Here is a 14,652-nt window from a genome sequence, read left to right as displayed (position 1 = left end):
AGGTGACGAGCCGAACTGTGGTAGGAAGGGCATGAACGGCGTACATTGATTGGTGACGAGCCCTTTGCTACGACCTCAAACATATGATCGTATGAGATGTCTAGGATTGACGACCCTAGTATGGATTACTGTTTGGATGGTGATATGAGGAAGGTATCTTAGCTTCCCAATCCTGCTGTGTGAAATGGACTAATAACAACTTGGTAATCATATCCATGCACCGCATTTGCATGTGCTTTGTAGATGTGGCGCACTTTGAGGTGATGTCATGCGTAACGTAAGATGAAGACGCTGAGGGTGTACGCGTGAGGGCACGCATCATATTGCATACATCCTTGCATTAACAAGAGTACTTAGGATTTATTTAATTGTCCTGCTTTATCATTACTGATTGATTGAACTGATAACATGTTAACCAGTGCCTTATTGTTCCACTGAGTTGATCACTCACTCCCACGTTTCTGGGGCGGTGTTAAACACCCACCAGACTCTGTCTTAGGCCCTGATGTTGCAGATGTGGATGCGACGTCTGAGGCAGAGCGGGAGCTGGATGACGACGAGGCTGCCTTCTCCTATATGCAGTTTTCAGATGGGTTCTAACGAGTCTCGGTCTGATGCGCGAGATCTCTGGGATTATTTTTGGGAACTGAAATGATGTAACTTGATACTTATAATTTTGTTAAATAACACTTTTATTCGACCTGGCTTGTATATGTACTTCAGGGATTTACACTTGTACACATATTTTCCTATAAGTCTTCCGCTTGCTTTATTCACTTATCCCTGAATCATATCTGTGTTTTGGCTTAATCTATTCCATGTTTTATGCACTAATACAGTCAACATACATCCTTTATTAAATATGTTGCATAAGTGATGTTTTGGAACTCGGGAGCTGAGTTATGCTCGACCCCCGAATTTCAGGGCGTTACAACAAATCTTATGATATATCTACTCATGAGGCCCCTAGTTTAGGAGGATTACTAATAACTACAGAGGCTTACAATCAAATATGAAATGAGACACAATAAAATGGCGGTGGTTTCCTTCCCCGATCAATGGCATATGGGGTAAATCTAATGACCATTCATATCAATTTTGTGTATATAATAGTCTGCATGCGTGCGTGTGTGTAGCCTTTAGCCCTTGGATTGAATTATTTCAATGGCTTGAACTGTCAACTACTTACATGATGGGCCTTGTCGTGGATGAAGGATGAGATACTAAAAAAGCACGAGAAAGTTAACCAAAAAATGAAAAAAATAGAGAAATTTTAGCAAAGGTCTCAATTGAATGCAAAGAGAGAACAGTTGTCATGGTTTCAACTATAGATGACCCACCTCAGCATTTTTATTTATGTTGTGGCCTTAAATGGTCTTAAATGGCCTTAAATTTTATATCCACCTAGTTTTTGGAATAATGTCGGAATATTAGTAGGTGCAACAAATGTATAGTATGGATTTCACACGGTTATTAAAGTGGTCTCCGAATAGCTTTTATTGCACAATCTCCATCCCACCACATTCATGAGAGTGAAGCATATAGAAGAGAAGATGTAGCACACATGCAAAGAGATTTTCACGAACACTAGAACTCACTTATGCTTATACTCAAGCTCTATTTTGAAGAAAGCTTTACTCATCATTCGAGTTCTACAAACAAAATGAGGAGATTTCAATTTATAGAGTCTTATCGGACTTTGAGGAGTGGATTCAAGGAAAAAAAAAAAAAAAACACTCTTATTATAATAATTACTATGCTGCCAACACAACAGTATTGTTACAGTAATACTTTTACCTTCATTTAAAATATAATCCATCTTTTATTAATTGCAAAGGTCTTTTGATGGACGGAATGAATATTATGAAAATTATACTCATGAGGCCCCTAGTTTAGGAGGATTACTAATAGCTACACGGGCTTACAATCAAATATGAAATGAGACACAATAAAATGGCAGTGGTTTCCTTCCACTGTCAATGGCATATGGGGTAAATCTAATGACCATTGATATGAATTTTGTGTACTTCTCGCCATCAAATTTTGATCGTTAATTAAATTTGGTTTCTAGTCTTGTTTTGAAAGTGGTTGTACAAGCTTTATATTTGCAAGTTGAGAGAATCCTCTATTAATGGGGTGAGTGTTTCTCCAACCCTTCAATTGAGTCCCCAGGCTATTTTTTTAATTAGGTGAGTGAGTCTCTAATCGCTTGTCTGAGCGAGGATAGGTGATTCTCAAAATCCCTAGGCGAATGAGTTCCCCATCTATCTTTTCTTTACTTCTTTTGTTTTTCGTTCAACTTATATATACTCTTGGTCCAAATCATAAGACCCAAGTTCTTCTTCTCTCGTTCTCTTTATTGCATTGTTCATCACTATTGTTAACTAGGTTCAAAAAGTTGAGCCGAACTAGACCTGATTTTTCAATGGCTTAAAAAATAAGACCCATACCACTTAAAATCAGCTCAATTCCACCAGGTACCATTCTAAAAAGCACATAAATGAAAATAAAATTTGCTTGTAATGTACACATGACACTACCATCACGATGATATATGGAACACATGAACGTTGGTGTCCCAAGCACGGACTGCAGCAGCAACACGAGACCTGAAGAAAGTTGACAAATCAACATAGATTCACGGATGAGCTTTAAATGCTATAATAAAAATACCACCCAAAGTACGTACCTGCGAGGGCACCTTTTCATGTAGGTGGTCCACAAGCGGTGTTAGAGAGGTCCATTAATATGGCACTTAAATATCACCCTGCTTGTTTGGACTGTTGCTTATATATAATGGACTGTTGCTTAGGGAAGGTATAGTCTACATCTCACCACATTCCCCTATCAGTCCCATGGCTGTCCCTTCATTTATCTTTGCTTCTTTCATGAGTCTACTAGCATTGGGGTCTATTCCCACATGGGCTGCGGCTCGCGCTTTCTTTGTCTTTGGAGATTCTCTTGTTGACAGTGGCAACAACAACTACTTGGACACCACAGCTCGTGCCGATTCTCCTCCTTACGGCATTGATTACCCGAACCGACGACCCACTGGTCGTTTCTCTAATGGCCTAAACATTCCAGACATCATCAGTTGGGTGAACAAGTCATCTTACCAGTCGGTTTTGTATTTCTTGTACTTCATATACAAATCATGACTAACAATGTTAATGCATACTAGGTGAGCATCTTGGTGCTGAGCCCACATTGCCTTACTTGAGCCCTGAACTTGGCGGACAAAAGCTGCTCGTTGGCGCCAACTTTGCATCAGCAGGGATCGGAATCCTTAATGACACCGGGGTCCAATTCGTAAGGCCCATCAGCATATATAGGGCTGTTTGTAGGCTGGGTATTCAAAATTGGTTATGGAATGGCGGTTATGAAATGGTAACGGTTGTAACCGTTAACGGCCATTATAGAAAAAATCACCATAATAGCCCCGTAACGGTCCATAAATAGTATTTAATCAAAATATCATAACAGCTATTGCAACTCATATTGTAACAATAATGATGGTTGCTGTTACCATTATAGAACACATTACCTACTAGCACATGTACCACTCCTTTGTAGAGTATTACAGAGTCTTTCATAAGATGTATTAAATAAATATTTAATACATCCAATGGCTAAAAATACTTTGATGTTATATCAAAAGGAGTGGTGCAAGTGCTAATAAATAATTAGTTCTCAATTTAAGATAAGTGCACACAAAATTTCTTTTAATTGTTTTCTACTTGTGTCAATACAATAATACAAACATGGTATTGTTGTATAACCACAAATAGAAAGTATTTGATTATTTGTCAATTAGGTTAGGAGTGTAAATCCTCAAATCCAATTAACTTGGAATATGTATTTGCAGCTAAACATTATAAGAATGTCCACGCAGCTTCATTACTTTGAGCAATACCAGCAACGGTTGAGGAGGTTGATTGGTGACGCCCGAACAAAACAGCTTGTGAACCAGGCGCTCATCTTGGTCACCGTTGGTGGCAATGACTTCGTTAATAACTATTACTTAGTGCCATACTCTGCTCGGTCTCGCCAGTTCACCTTACCGGACTACGTTCGATTTCTAATATCAGAGTTTAAAAAAATCCTAGGGGTATTTCTCTATTCACCATTTTACAATTTTTAAGTTGTTATTATTATTATTATTATTTTAACTTTGAATTTTGGATTGATTAATTCAACTTCCAAGATCATATAATCAGTTATTGCCTAAAATTAAAGTGGGTCTCATGATTTGGACAGTTTGGTGAATTTTCTTTTGCCATAGAAGATTTAAAAACAGTAAGTCTCATGATTTCTAATTAGTCAAATATCAACTGTGAAGGATATTAAAATACAACAACAGTCTATATTCAACAGGAAAAGTCCATATTTCAAAGGACGGGATATTTCGATTTGGGAGATTTTCAGTTCATCTCCTATCCATGATAAGGCTCGTCATATGAACGGTCTGGATCATAAAAAAGTGGGCCCTCCATGCATGAAATCCAACTTAATTATCAGCAAAATGAATTTCATTGGTAGAATTTAGAATCCAATGAACACAAATTTCCTACAACGTACACCCGTACTGTGCAGTAAAAATTGAGTGGGGCCCACCGTGATGTCCGTGTGACTAAGATTTTATTAAGATCTAATGGGCCCCACCATGATGTATACGTTATATCCACGCTTCATGGAGGAATTGATTTTTCGTGCTTCCTTTCATCCTAATGGGGTGGCTGAGGAATGGATTAGATGGGCACATACACTACACGGTCAGACCCCGGATCCACCAAGGTGGGTGGGACCCCTGACAGTGGGGCTCACAGTGATGTATGTGACTTAAATCCACACCGTCAAACCATTTTGAAAGATCATTTTAGTGTATGTTCCCAAAAATGAAGCTGACTCAAATCTTAGGTGGACCACACCATAGGAAACATTTGTGATTGAATTCTCACCATTAAAAAATTCATAGATTCCACCGGAATGTTTATTTGCCATCCAACCTATTGATAGGGTCACAAAGATCAAAGATCTAGATCCAAAACTTTTGTGGCCCACAAGAAATTTTTAACGGTCCATTACCACTGTTTCCTGTATCATGGTCCACCTGAGATTTAGATCTGCTTCATTTTTTGGATCATACAATATGGATGGAAGGCGTTGATGTAGTCACATACATCACAGTGGGCCCCACATTCAGGGATTCCACCCACCCCGCTGGATCCCGGTGGACCCTACAGCGTGCCACCTACAACCGGTACCAGATGAGCGGACCTCAAAATCCGTGTGACTCAGTATGGCAATGGGCGGATTTGGACCCAGCCAGTCATGGGCCTCCATTCAGGTGGAAGCCCAGTCTGCAATAAGCTCAAATTTGTAGAAGAAAACACATGTATGTATGAAAATCAAGTTGGGCCGGGTCGGCCTAAAAATGACTTGAGCCCACGAAAAGCCCAAAGATTAATCAGACGGTACATTTCCATGGACCAAGCTAGTAGATCCCAACCGTCGAAAGCCAGGCTGGGCTTGCCTAGTTGGGTGGGCCACTCCTAATAAGCACACACCACAATTTCATGGTACCCAAGATCTAAGATTTCGGACCTGTATACCAGGAGCTATACAAGTTAGGTGCACGGAAGGTCCTGGTGACTGGAACTGGACCCTTGGGATGTGCCCCAGCTGAACTAGCTATGCGACGTCGGTCCACAGGCAACTGCGACCCAGAGCTGCAGCGAGCCGCGGCGTTGTACAACCCTCAGCTGGAACAGATGCTGGGTCAACTCAACAATGAAATCCAAGCAAACGTCTTCGTGGCCGTTAATACCCGGCTCATGCAGAGAGATCTCTTCAGTGACCCCCAAGCATTTGGTAAGAAACTGTGATGGCCCACCTTTCACTGTACAGACATGTTGATCATAGGGCTATAAATGGCTCATGCAAACCACAAGAAGACAAGGACCGTTGGGCCAACAACCCATATGTATTTTTCTTACCAAGAGTTCTGATTGTACCCAATTGGCCACTTTGGTGGGGCCCACCTTCACAAAATGGGATGGCCCATGTAACTCTTGGACTAGTGCTTTAGCCCCACGATTGACTACTGGCCTGAGCAGGATGTGACTCGCCCGAGTTGACTCGGACTCAGTGAAGTACGATCTGGTTCAGCTCCACGAGTTAGCATTGAGCGAGTCACCCACTACTGGTCCCCAATACTCTACAACACCTATTTTTTGGAACTCATCAAACACCCAAGTGACATGGGCCCCACCATATTGTATATATATGTAAGTCTGCCTGTCAGGTTATAACCCTTATTTTAACTGTACATGCAGAAGATCAGCCCAATGTAAAACTCTGGTGGGCCACATATAAAATTGCTCTTAAAACCATGAGTTTTGGGTCAATAGTATTTTTCGATCTTCACCTCATCCTGGTGACTTACACCTGATGGACAGAGTAGATATTACATATATGGTGGGCTCATAGAACTTGAGTTTGCATAAAATAGGTGTTGTAGAGGATTCTGGTCGCCCAACTCGGCCGAGTTGCAAACTCAAGACTCAGCGAGTTCGTGCGTCTTAAAACCATGCTCTAACCAATGCTGCTATGTATTTCTGTTCTGGTTTGGGCAGGTTTTGCATCATCTAAGGTTGCATGCTGTGGGCAAGGGCCTTTCAATGGGATTGGACTTTGCACTGAGCTATCGAACTTGTGCCCCAATAGAAGCTTACACACATTTTGGGACCCCTTCCATCCATCAGAACGAGCGAACCGGATCCTCGTCAATATGATAATGACTGGATCCAATAGGTACATGAACCCTATGAACTTGAGCACCATCTTGGCCATGGATTCAATGACCTAGCTTCTCATGGACTATCTTCATATTTCTTTTTGTTGTATGCTGTTTTGGGTGTCTGTAGTTGATTGTAACGTTTCATGTTTATGTGCAAGTGTCTTTGCCTTCACTGCTGTTAAGCAGGCTGTTTTAATGATCTTAGATGGGAATTTGTGTTTTGAAGCTCACCTAGATATCTTTGTATGGATGGTACATGATTTTGTGTGCAAATGGCTCATTTTTATTTCTAGAATGGAAACCCTATAATGAATTAGACCCATGAGAGGTTGTATTGGACAACCTAACGGAAAGCAAAATAGTCAATATGAGAGTCATTTCACTAATGGCTATTTGATCTTTAATCACAAGGGAAGTTCACCAAATGTATCTTGTTTGCCCATGAATTGGGTTTTGATGTAGAGCGGGTCGCGGACAGTTACATGGCCAAGATGGATCAGAAAAGGCCCGGTCGACGACAGAAGTCATCCAGACCATCGAACCTTAAATCGGGCGTATCTTGCAATCCGGAATGAGTTATCTGACGTAAAATATATGATTTTGGGGTAGAATGAGCTATTGAAGCCAACCAACCTTGCTATGCCGGGTTGCGCAGCTCGGAATTGCGAAAAACCCCTGGATCAATGGTCGTTTCTCTGTTTTAATTTCATTTTTACTATAAATAGTAAGTTTTAATTTGATTAAAACTCTTTATCCGTCGGGCTTTAGGAGTTGCGCCCAACGTGAAAAGAGCTTAGAATAATTAAGAGAATGGTTTGGTGAAGCCAAATAGGACACTTACTATTTTCGGCCGAAAACCTTGCGCACTACTAGACATCACGACCGTCTAGAAATAGTAAGTTGCGGATTCTAAGAGTTTGAGTTGTAGTTTGATTCTAATTTCTTTCCCATTGCTTGTTACCCCTATTTAAAGGGTTGTGAACTAAGTCGCGGATTCTAAGAGTTTGAGTTGTAGTTTGATTCTAATTTCTTTCCCATTGCTTGGTACCCCTATTTAGAGGGTTGTGAACTCATTTTTATTAATTAATTAATCAATTTTCAATTTATTAGAATTCATTTCTATTTTCTGCTTTCTTTCCTCGTGGATTCGAGAAGTCTCTGTGAGGAGTACAGAGAAGCTCCGTGGATTCGGAGTAGTTATCCTCATCACGTTCATCCCTGCGTCAGGTTTCATGAATGCGGGTCCCATGGTTTGATGATCCAAAAAGATTTAGCAACCCTCCATATATTATTTTTTTTTGCCAGAAAGGATTGTAATCTTCAAATATGGGAAATCTCTATAGCATCTTTATATGAATATTAGCAATGTCTCCAAACCTATTAAATTGCACACGTACAAGGTGACCTAACATCAATTCAAACCCACCCACCATTCATACAACTCAGAGCAAGCCATGGTGCAAGAATTCTGCTGATCATATGCTTGTAACCCTTTGAATGAGGCCAAATTGTTACAACCATTTGTTGAGCCATGAATCACATGATTAGAATCATTAAATCAAAGTGTCATTTTTGAATTATAAGAAATACTTATACATACACATGGGTGCTATCCTCCCGTGCAGGGGTTATATAGCAATGTCCTCAAACATTTCACATGGCACACAAGGTAATAAATCATTAATTGGAATATATATCTAATATGGAGATCAGATGAACTAGAAACGTACCTTGTTGAGACATTATCGTTGGAGAGTTGATGTTGTAGTCTTCCACACCTTATACCATTAGAGAAGCGCTAGGATGAAAATTATAGCTTCTACTGTATGTGGGATTGGGACCAGCCAGGGTTGAGGAGTTTGGAATCCATCGAAACTCCTCTCCCTAAGACTCCACCCCTTGCACAATTTTAGATGCATAACAACTGAGTAGGGTTCAGTACTGGTATTCCCGATCACACTATTTAACCCTTGGGATAATCCAAATTGTCAATCAGAATAGCTCACCTTATAAAATTCTTACAAATATAACATTAATCGGAATCGTTTATCCATTCATACAACTAGGAACAATCTATGTAAATCTTGTGATAGTTGGTACACAAAATATTTGCCAAATGAAGTTTGAAGTATTGTATAAAATCTATACAAAACAGGTGAATGCAAGGTAATATGGAGTGATAAAAGTTCATCATCATCATCATCGATGGTTGGAATATGCCAAAACTGATATTTAAACCATGAGTGCCAATGTCTCCATCGCATAAACAACAGGTGGCGGGAATCCGGGTGCATATATTTTAAGTGGAATAGTAGAATATCACTATCAATGTGAATAGGGTACCTGTCATTGATAGGAGAATGAGTTGCATTAGTTGGTACGCAATCTCATGTGTTTCATACGGAACTTAGAAAATTAGTGACATGTGATGATGGTCCACAGAGAGAGCAGTGACAAAATGGTCATTTTATCAACAGAGAAAACTATGTTCATGTTTTGATTACTGTAGCAAACATGCACAATATCTGAACTGATGATCAGGTCTACCCTGTCTTGGTGGGCCATATTTCAAATTAGCACGCATTGGATTATCATGACCCTTGGATTGGAGGATTGTTTAAACTTTAGTTGTTGTACTTGAATGGTTATATGCTTGGTTGGGTGTGATCTTAGGGGGTTGGCCCATCAAGGTAAATTACGCAGAAAGGACTAAAATACAGGAGAGCGTTGAACAGAGCTTCCTTCAACCTTCTTAAGAATGAAAATTGCATTTGTCGGTTTGAAAAGATCGTTTGGACCCAACGGTCGTGTGACTTTTTTCAATGCATTGAAACTTGTGCTCTTGTTTTCCTCCCATAGATTCAAAGTTTCACCAATTCCATATGCCGTTTTCACGGTTAAGTCCCTTTAAGGTTAAGCTTTCAAGAGAGATAGAGAGAGAGATCACATGTGTGGCGACATGGCATGCATGTGTGGAATGAAAGCCGCTCGTATATGTTGTTTCTTGGATTTTGCTGGTGACCTATGATGGTGGTATGGAATACGGAGAGCTTAAGATGGACGTAGGCACACATAGTACTTATGGTGCCCAAATGTTACTTACATTGCTCATGGGCATATGTGGTACACTTGAATATTAATGATATGACATGTGGCTCATGTGGGGGTGTTTGACTACAACTAGAGATGGGCACCGGACAACCGGATCCGGCTAACTTGACTTGTTCAACTTGGTCTAATCCTACTTGACCTGAACCGAATGGGTGAGTCGGTCCGAACTGAGTAAGCTTTGCCTAATCCGAACTCAAACCGAGTCGAGTTCAAGATACCTGGTAACTCAACCCGACTCGACCTGAAACTCAATCCAGTTAAACTCGACTCAATCCAAAACCCGACTCTCTAACCCTACCTGACTTAATCCTAACCTCTCTCTCTCCCTCCCTCATCTTGCTCTTCTTCCAAGCCCGGCAACTACCCACCACCATCACCCTCCTCCTCCTCCTCCTCCTCTCTCCCTCCCTCCCTCTTCCAAGCCTGGCAACCACCCACCGCCATCACCCTCCTCCTCACTCTCCCCTTCACTCCCTCCCTCCCTCATCTCTTAATCCGACTCGACCCGACTCAGTACTTCCCACCAGATTGGACTTGGTCCGGATCAGTCCAGGCCAGACCAAACTTAGATCGAGTCATGCATGTTGGACTCGGTATCGAGTTGGATCGAGTTCGGGTCTGACCTATTTCAAAACCGAATTGAGTTGAGTCAACCCTAACTTAGTCCAACTCGACTTGATGCCCAGCTCTACCCACAACCCGTGGCTTCTATACATGTTGTATGTGCTTGGAGTATCACACGCATGAGTTGAAAATAAGCTTTCATTCTCTTTGTTTCGCATTTTTCAACAACCATACTACCTTTAGAATAACATTTCGGACTGACAATCCTTTTATGTTAACTGTATTGACATGGCAAAGTTCAAAAGGCCATATCATGATTCATGTATTATATTTATAACATTCATTCATTTTTTCAACTCATTTTAAAGCATTAGCTAAAAACTGAGGTTGCTCCAAAGCTCAAGTAGATTATACCACATGTAGCAGTGAGGAGTGACATCTTGTAATGTTTCTAGCGCCCACCGTCATGTTTATTTACTATCAATCTGTCTACAAGGTCATGCCAAAAAAGATGAAACGAAAACATAAATTTCAACTTACTCAGACCTCACATGGCCCCAAGAAAATTTCAACGGTGGGAACGTTGTCTTCTATGGTGTGGCCCACTTGATAAATGAATTATTCTGACTTTTGTGCATGACTATTCTCATGGCAGAGCCAACCTATTGAAACGGTTGGATGTCGCACCCTAGTAATAGATTGGAAGTCATCGACTAGGTGGGCCATAGCTTAGGATCCAACCGCTTGCATTTATGTTGCTCTTGTTTTGTAAAAATGAAGAAACTAATCCATTTCAACGTCTCATTTATGGTGAAAACGAACGAAACATACACTACATTTATTCCTCTGATGACCGCTGCTCTCAGCATTTTCTATCTCTTGATCACACTGATCAGGATAGATGATTTGATGGACCATCAGATGAACAAGCTACAGCCCAAAAATCAAGGCCGTTGGATTATGATATCCAATCTCTGGGAAGTTGATCTGGTGGTCAGTGGTCATAAAGTGTATAGTTCTTCTTGCTTGTAGATTGGACGGTAGGAAATTGCTGCTGTTTTTTGTTTTTTAATCTCATTTTGAAATGTGCGTTGGGATTCTCTCCCACTGCACAATCTTTCTCACTGCGTAATAATATCCAACAAAAAAGCCACGCTGCATTCTCGACATGCTAAATGTGTGTATGGACAAGGATGTTAGGGACCCACATTCCCTGTCTTCTTATTGGATGAATGATTTACTGCATTTGCAATAATGCCATAGAGTAGTTGTCAGCTATTGATGCATCAATACGTCTGGTATCCATTGATTGGTAATCTAGACTGTTGATCTGATGGGCCATCAGTAGATGGTCCGTCAGAATTTTCGAAGAATGGAGATTGATCTAAATAAGAGAATTCTACGTATGAAGATGAGAATTGCTCGGATACATGTAGGCGTATCTGCAATAGTATATATTTCAATGAATAAAATCGTTTATATAATGGGCTTGCTATGGATGATGATTGACCAAAATAACAAAAGAAAGCCAAAAAGAATAAAATAAAATATGGAGAAATTTTAGCAAAAGGCTTTACTATGTGCAAGGAGAGAAGGGTTTTCATTACGGGTGTACATCTAGTCAAACCAAGTCAAGCTGGCCTCAACTCGACTCGGCTCGGCTACTAGCTGACCTCAGCTCAAACTCGGCTCGGCTCGGTCTTCGAGCCTGACTATCCAGCTTGGCTCGGTTTGGTCAGCAGTTCGGGCCCGTTCGAGTCGAGTTTGAGCCAAGATCGAGCCGAGTTCACCATTGAAGCATTTCCACAAACACCTGGACTGCACCTTCAAAATCCCTTTGTATGTGAAACAGAAGCAATGATTTTACAAGTATTTTATCAAACACCTTTTAAGCAATATAAAAATCAAGAAAAAATGGTATTTGTTTCATGTACATACCTTCCTTGCCACCAGCCACACTTTGTTGAGTCATTTTATCGAACACTTGATGAGCAACATCAATGGCGAAGTAATCGAGTCACCAAACTGGTTTGATCCGAGTTCGATTTGAGCTGGATTCGATCCGAGGGCCTACTCGAACTCGGCTCGAACTCATTTTTGAGCTCAAAAAACTAACTTGACTCGGCTTGAACTCAGCTTCGAACTAAGTTGAATCGAGCTTTTTCGAGTGGAGTAGAGTGAGCTAACCGAGCTAGCTCGGTTCGTGTTTCGTGGTTGAAACCGTAGATTACCTACCTCGAGCAATTTTATTTTATTTTATTTATTATTTATTATTTTTATGTTTAGGCCTACTTAAATTTTATATGCACTAAGTTTTTAAGCTAATGTCAAAATATTAATAGGTGCAACAAATGCATGGTATAGATTTCACATGTTCATCCAAGTGGCCCTTGCAGGGCCATTGTCAAGTGAAAAATAGATTGACCACTAAGATAAAGTCAGGTTGGACATCCTTGCATACAACGTAAGCTCGGCCAACACTGGTTATAACCAAGGAACTAGTAAGCAGTTAGACAACAACAACACATCACTAGGGCAACAATCTACTCCTCGAGCGTATAAAATTCTACCCAAGAGGCCCCTAGGATGGGAGAGTTACCAGAGTAGTCATCTAGCACAATACACTGAGCTTGCAATCAAATATGAAATGAGACTGTTGAGCCATTGTAACAGGAAAATGGCAGTGGGTCTCACAAATTTTAATAGTATTCAATAATTGTTCAATTTCATATGTTAGGACCTTATTTTCAAGGTGTAATTATATAAGAATTTTCTTTGATTCAAACATATCTCAAAAGTCATTATTAGTTATTTATCATTATTTGGGCACTAGTTGAAAAAACAAACCGCCCAATAGAAAGTAAAATGCAGTCCATCCAACCACCAAAATGGTCAATATCTTCAAATGTGGATAAATTATTAAAGATTCCTTATCTAAGTTAACTCTTGTCGGATCAACCGTCATGATCGTACGAGCAGGCAGTAAATCATAAATCCAAAAACACTTGCGTGGCTTTCGTACAGAGAAGGAGCGCATTACTCTCGCTGATTTGGACAGAATGACTTTATTGGGATGAGATCCAGACCGTTCATCAGGTTCGGAACTTTTTTTTGGTACCGGCATCAAAATTCAGGCCGATCCATAGCTCAGGTGGGCTACGACGAGGAAAACGGTGGAGGTCGGAAGTCCCACCATTAATATCGTCCAAATTTCGTGTGGGGTCCAAGATTGTGTATATATTTCATCCAATCCACTCATCTGACGTTCTGTGGTATGGTGTGATCCACTTGAGCTTTGGATCTACCTAATTTTTGTGCCTATTATCTAAAATAATACAAAAAATGGATGGACGGTGTGGATAAGACCCGTACATCACGGTGGCCACTCATAGCTGCTGCCCGTCCCGTCTGGAGACTGGTAGGGGCAGGACGCAGTCCGCGTTCCCACTGACGCTGCCCACTATTTGGTTTTCTGTGGGTCCGTGTATCTGTTTCATCTGCACATTTCATTTTCCATATATTTTATGAAATGTGCCCAAAAATGCGGTAGATCTGACCGTATAACGGAAAACAGCGGTGATTGAATGGCCACCGTTAAAAAATATTTTGGGCCCACAAAAATTCTGGATCAAGTTAATGTTTATTTATTTACCCTTCATTAACATCTGTAGGGGGTACACGAGTCGAGCTCGCTCGACTTGACTTGGTTCGAAGCTGAGTTTGGACTGAGCCAAGATGATTGTTTGAGCTCTAAAATAAATTCAAGCCAAGTTCGAGCTCGACCTAGCTCGACTCGACTCGGATCGAACTTGGGTCGAACGAACTCAGCTTGACTCGATGTAGGGTACATATACCTTTTAAAAATTAAAACCCTAACCCATCCCATTTTTCCCAGCTGCTCGTTCGTTTCCTTTCAAAAAAAAAAAAAAAAACCCCCTCTCTCTCTCTCTCTCAAAAAAAAAAAAAAAACTCTAACTAGCTCGTTCCGAAAGTGAGGGAAGATTCGTTCATCTTGTTCTTGCTGGTGGGGAATGCTACAGTAGCGTATTTGGTGAATTTGACGAATTTCCTGGTGACGAAGCACACAAGCGCCCTGACGCTGCAGGTGCTTGGGAATGCCAAGGTCACCATTGCTGTGGTCATGTCTGTGCTGGTTTTCAGGAATCCGATGATGGTGA

General features: G+C 40.8%; 1 protein-coding gene across 1 annotated transcript; it reads left to right on the top strand.

Moving 5' to 3' along the window:
• Nucleotides 1-2,813: 2,813 nt before the first annotated feature.
• Nucleotides 2,814-7,102, top strand: LOC131238692 (GDSL esterase/lipase At5g18430-like). Its single transcript, XM_058236308.1, has 5 exons — nt 2,814-3,093; nt 3,182-3,309; nt 3,866-4,108; nt 5,616-5,871; nt 6,636-7,102. Exons 1-5 carry the CDS (start codon nt 2,856-2,858, stop codon nt 6,866-6,868), a joined length of 1,098 nt encoding a protein of 365 aa, XP_058092291.1. The 5' UTR covers nt 2,814-2,855; the 3' UTR covers nt 6,869-7,102.
• Nucleotides 7,103-14,652: the final 7,550 nt, after the last annotated feature.

The sequence above is a fragment of the Magnolia sinica genome, chromosome 3 (genome assembly GCF_029962835.1).
Source record: "Magnolia sinica isolate HGM2019 chromosome 3, MsV1, whole genome shotgun sequence".
NCBI classification, from domain to species: Eukaryota; Viridiplantae; Streptophyta; class Magnoliopsida; order Magnoliales; family Magnoliaceae; genus Magnolia; species Magnolia sinica.
Note: the sequence above shows the minus strand (reverse complement) of the source record. Positions and strands in the feature narration are given on the sequence as shown.

Bases quoted from the DNA above. Each gene is read 5' to 3' on its own strand.
- LOC131238692 (XM_058236308.1), top strand. From the start codon at position 2,856: ATGGCTGTCCCTTCATTTATCTTTGCTTCTTTCATGAGTCTACTAGCA. The intron at 3,310-3,865 runs GTAAGGCCCATC...ATGTATTTGCAG, and splicing joins ATGACACCGGGGTCCAATTC to CTAAACATTATAAGAATGTC. The intron at 4,109-5,615 runs GTATTTCTCTAT...CCTGTATACCAG, and splicing joins AGTTTAAAAAAATCCTAGGG to GAGCTATACAAGTTAGGTGC.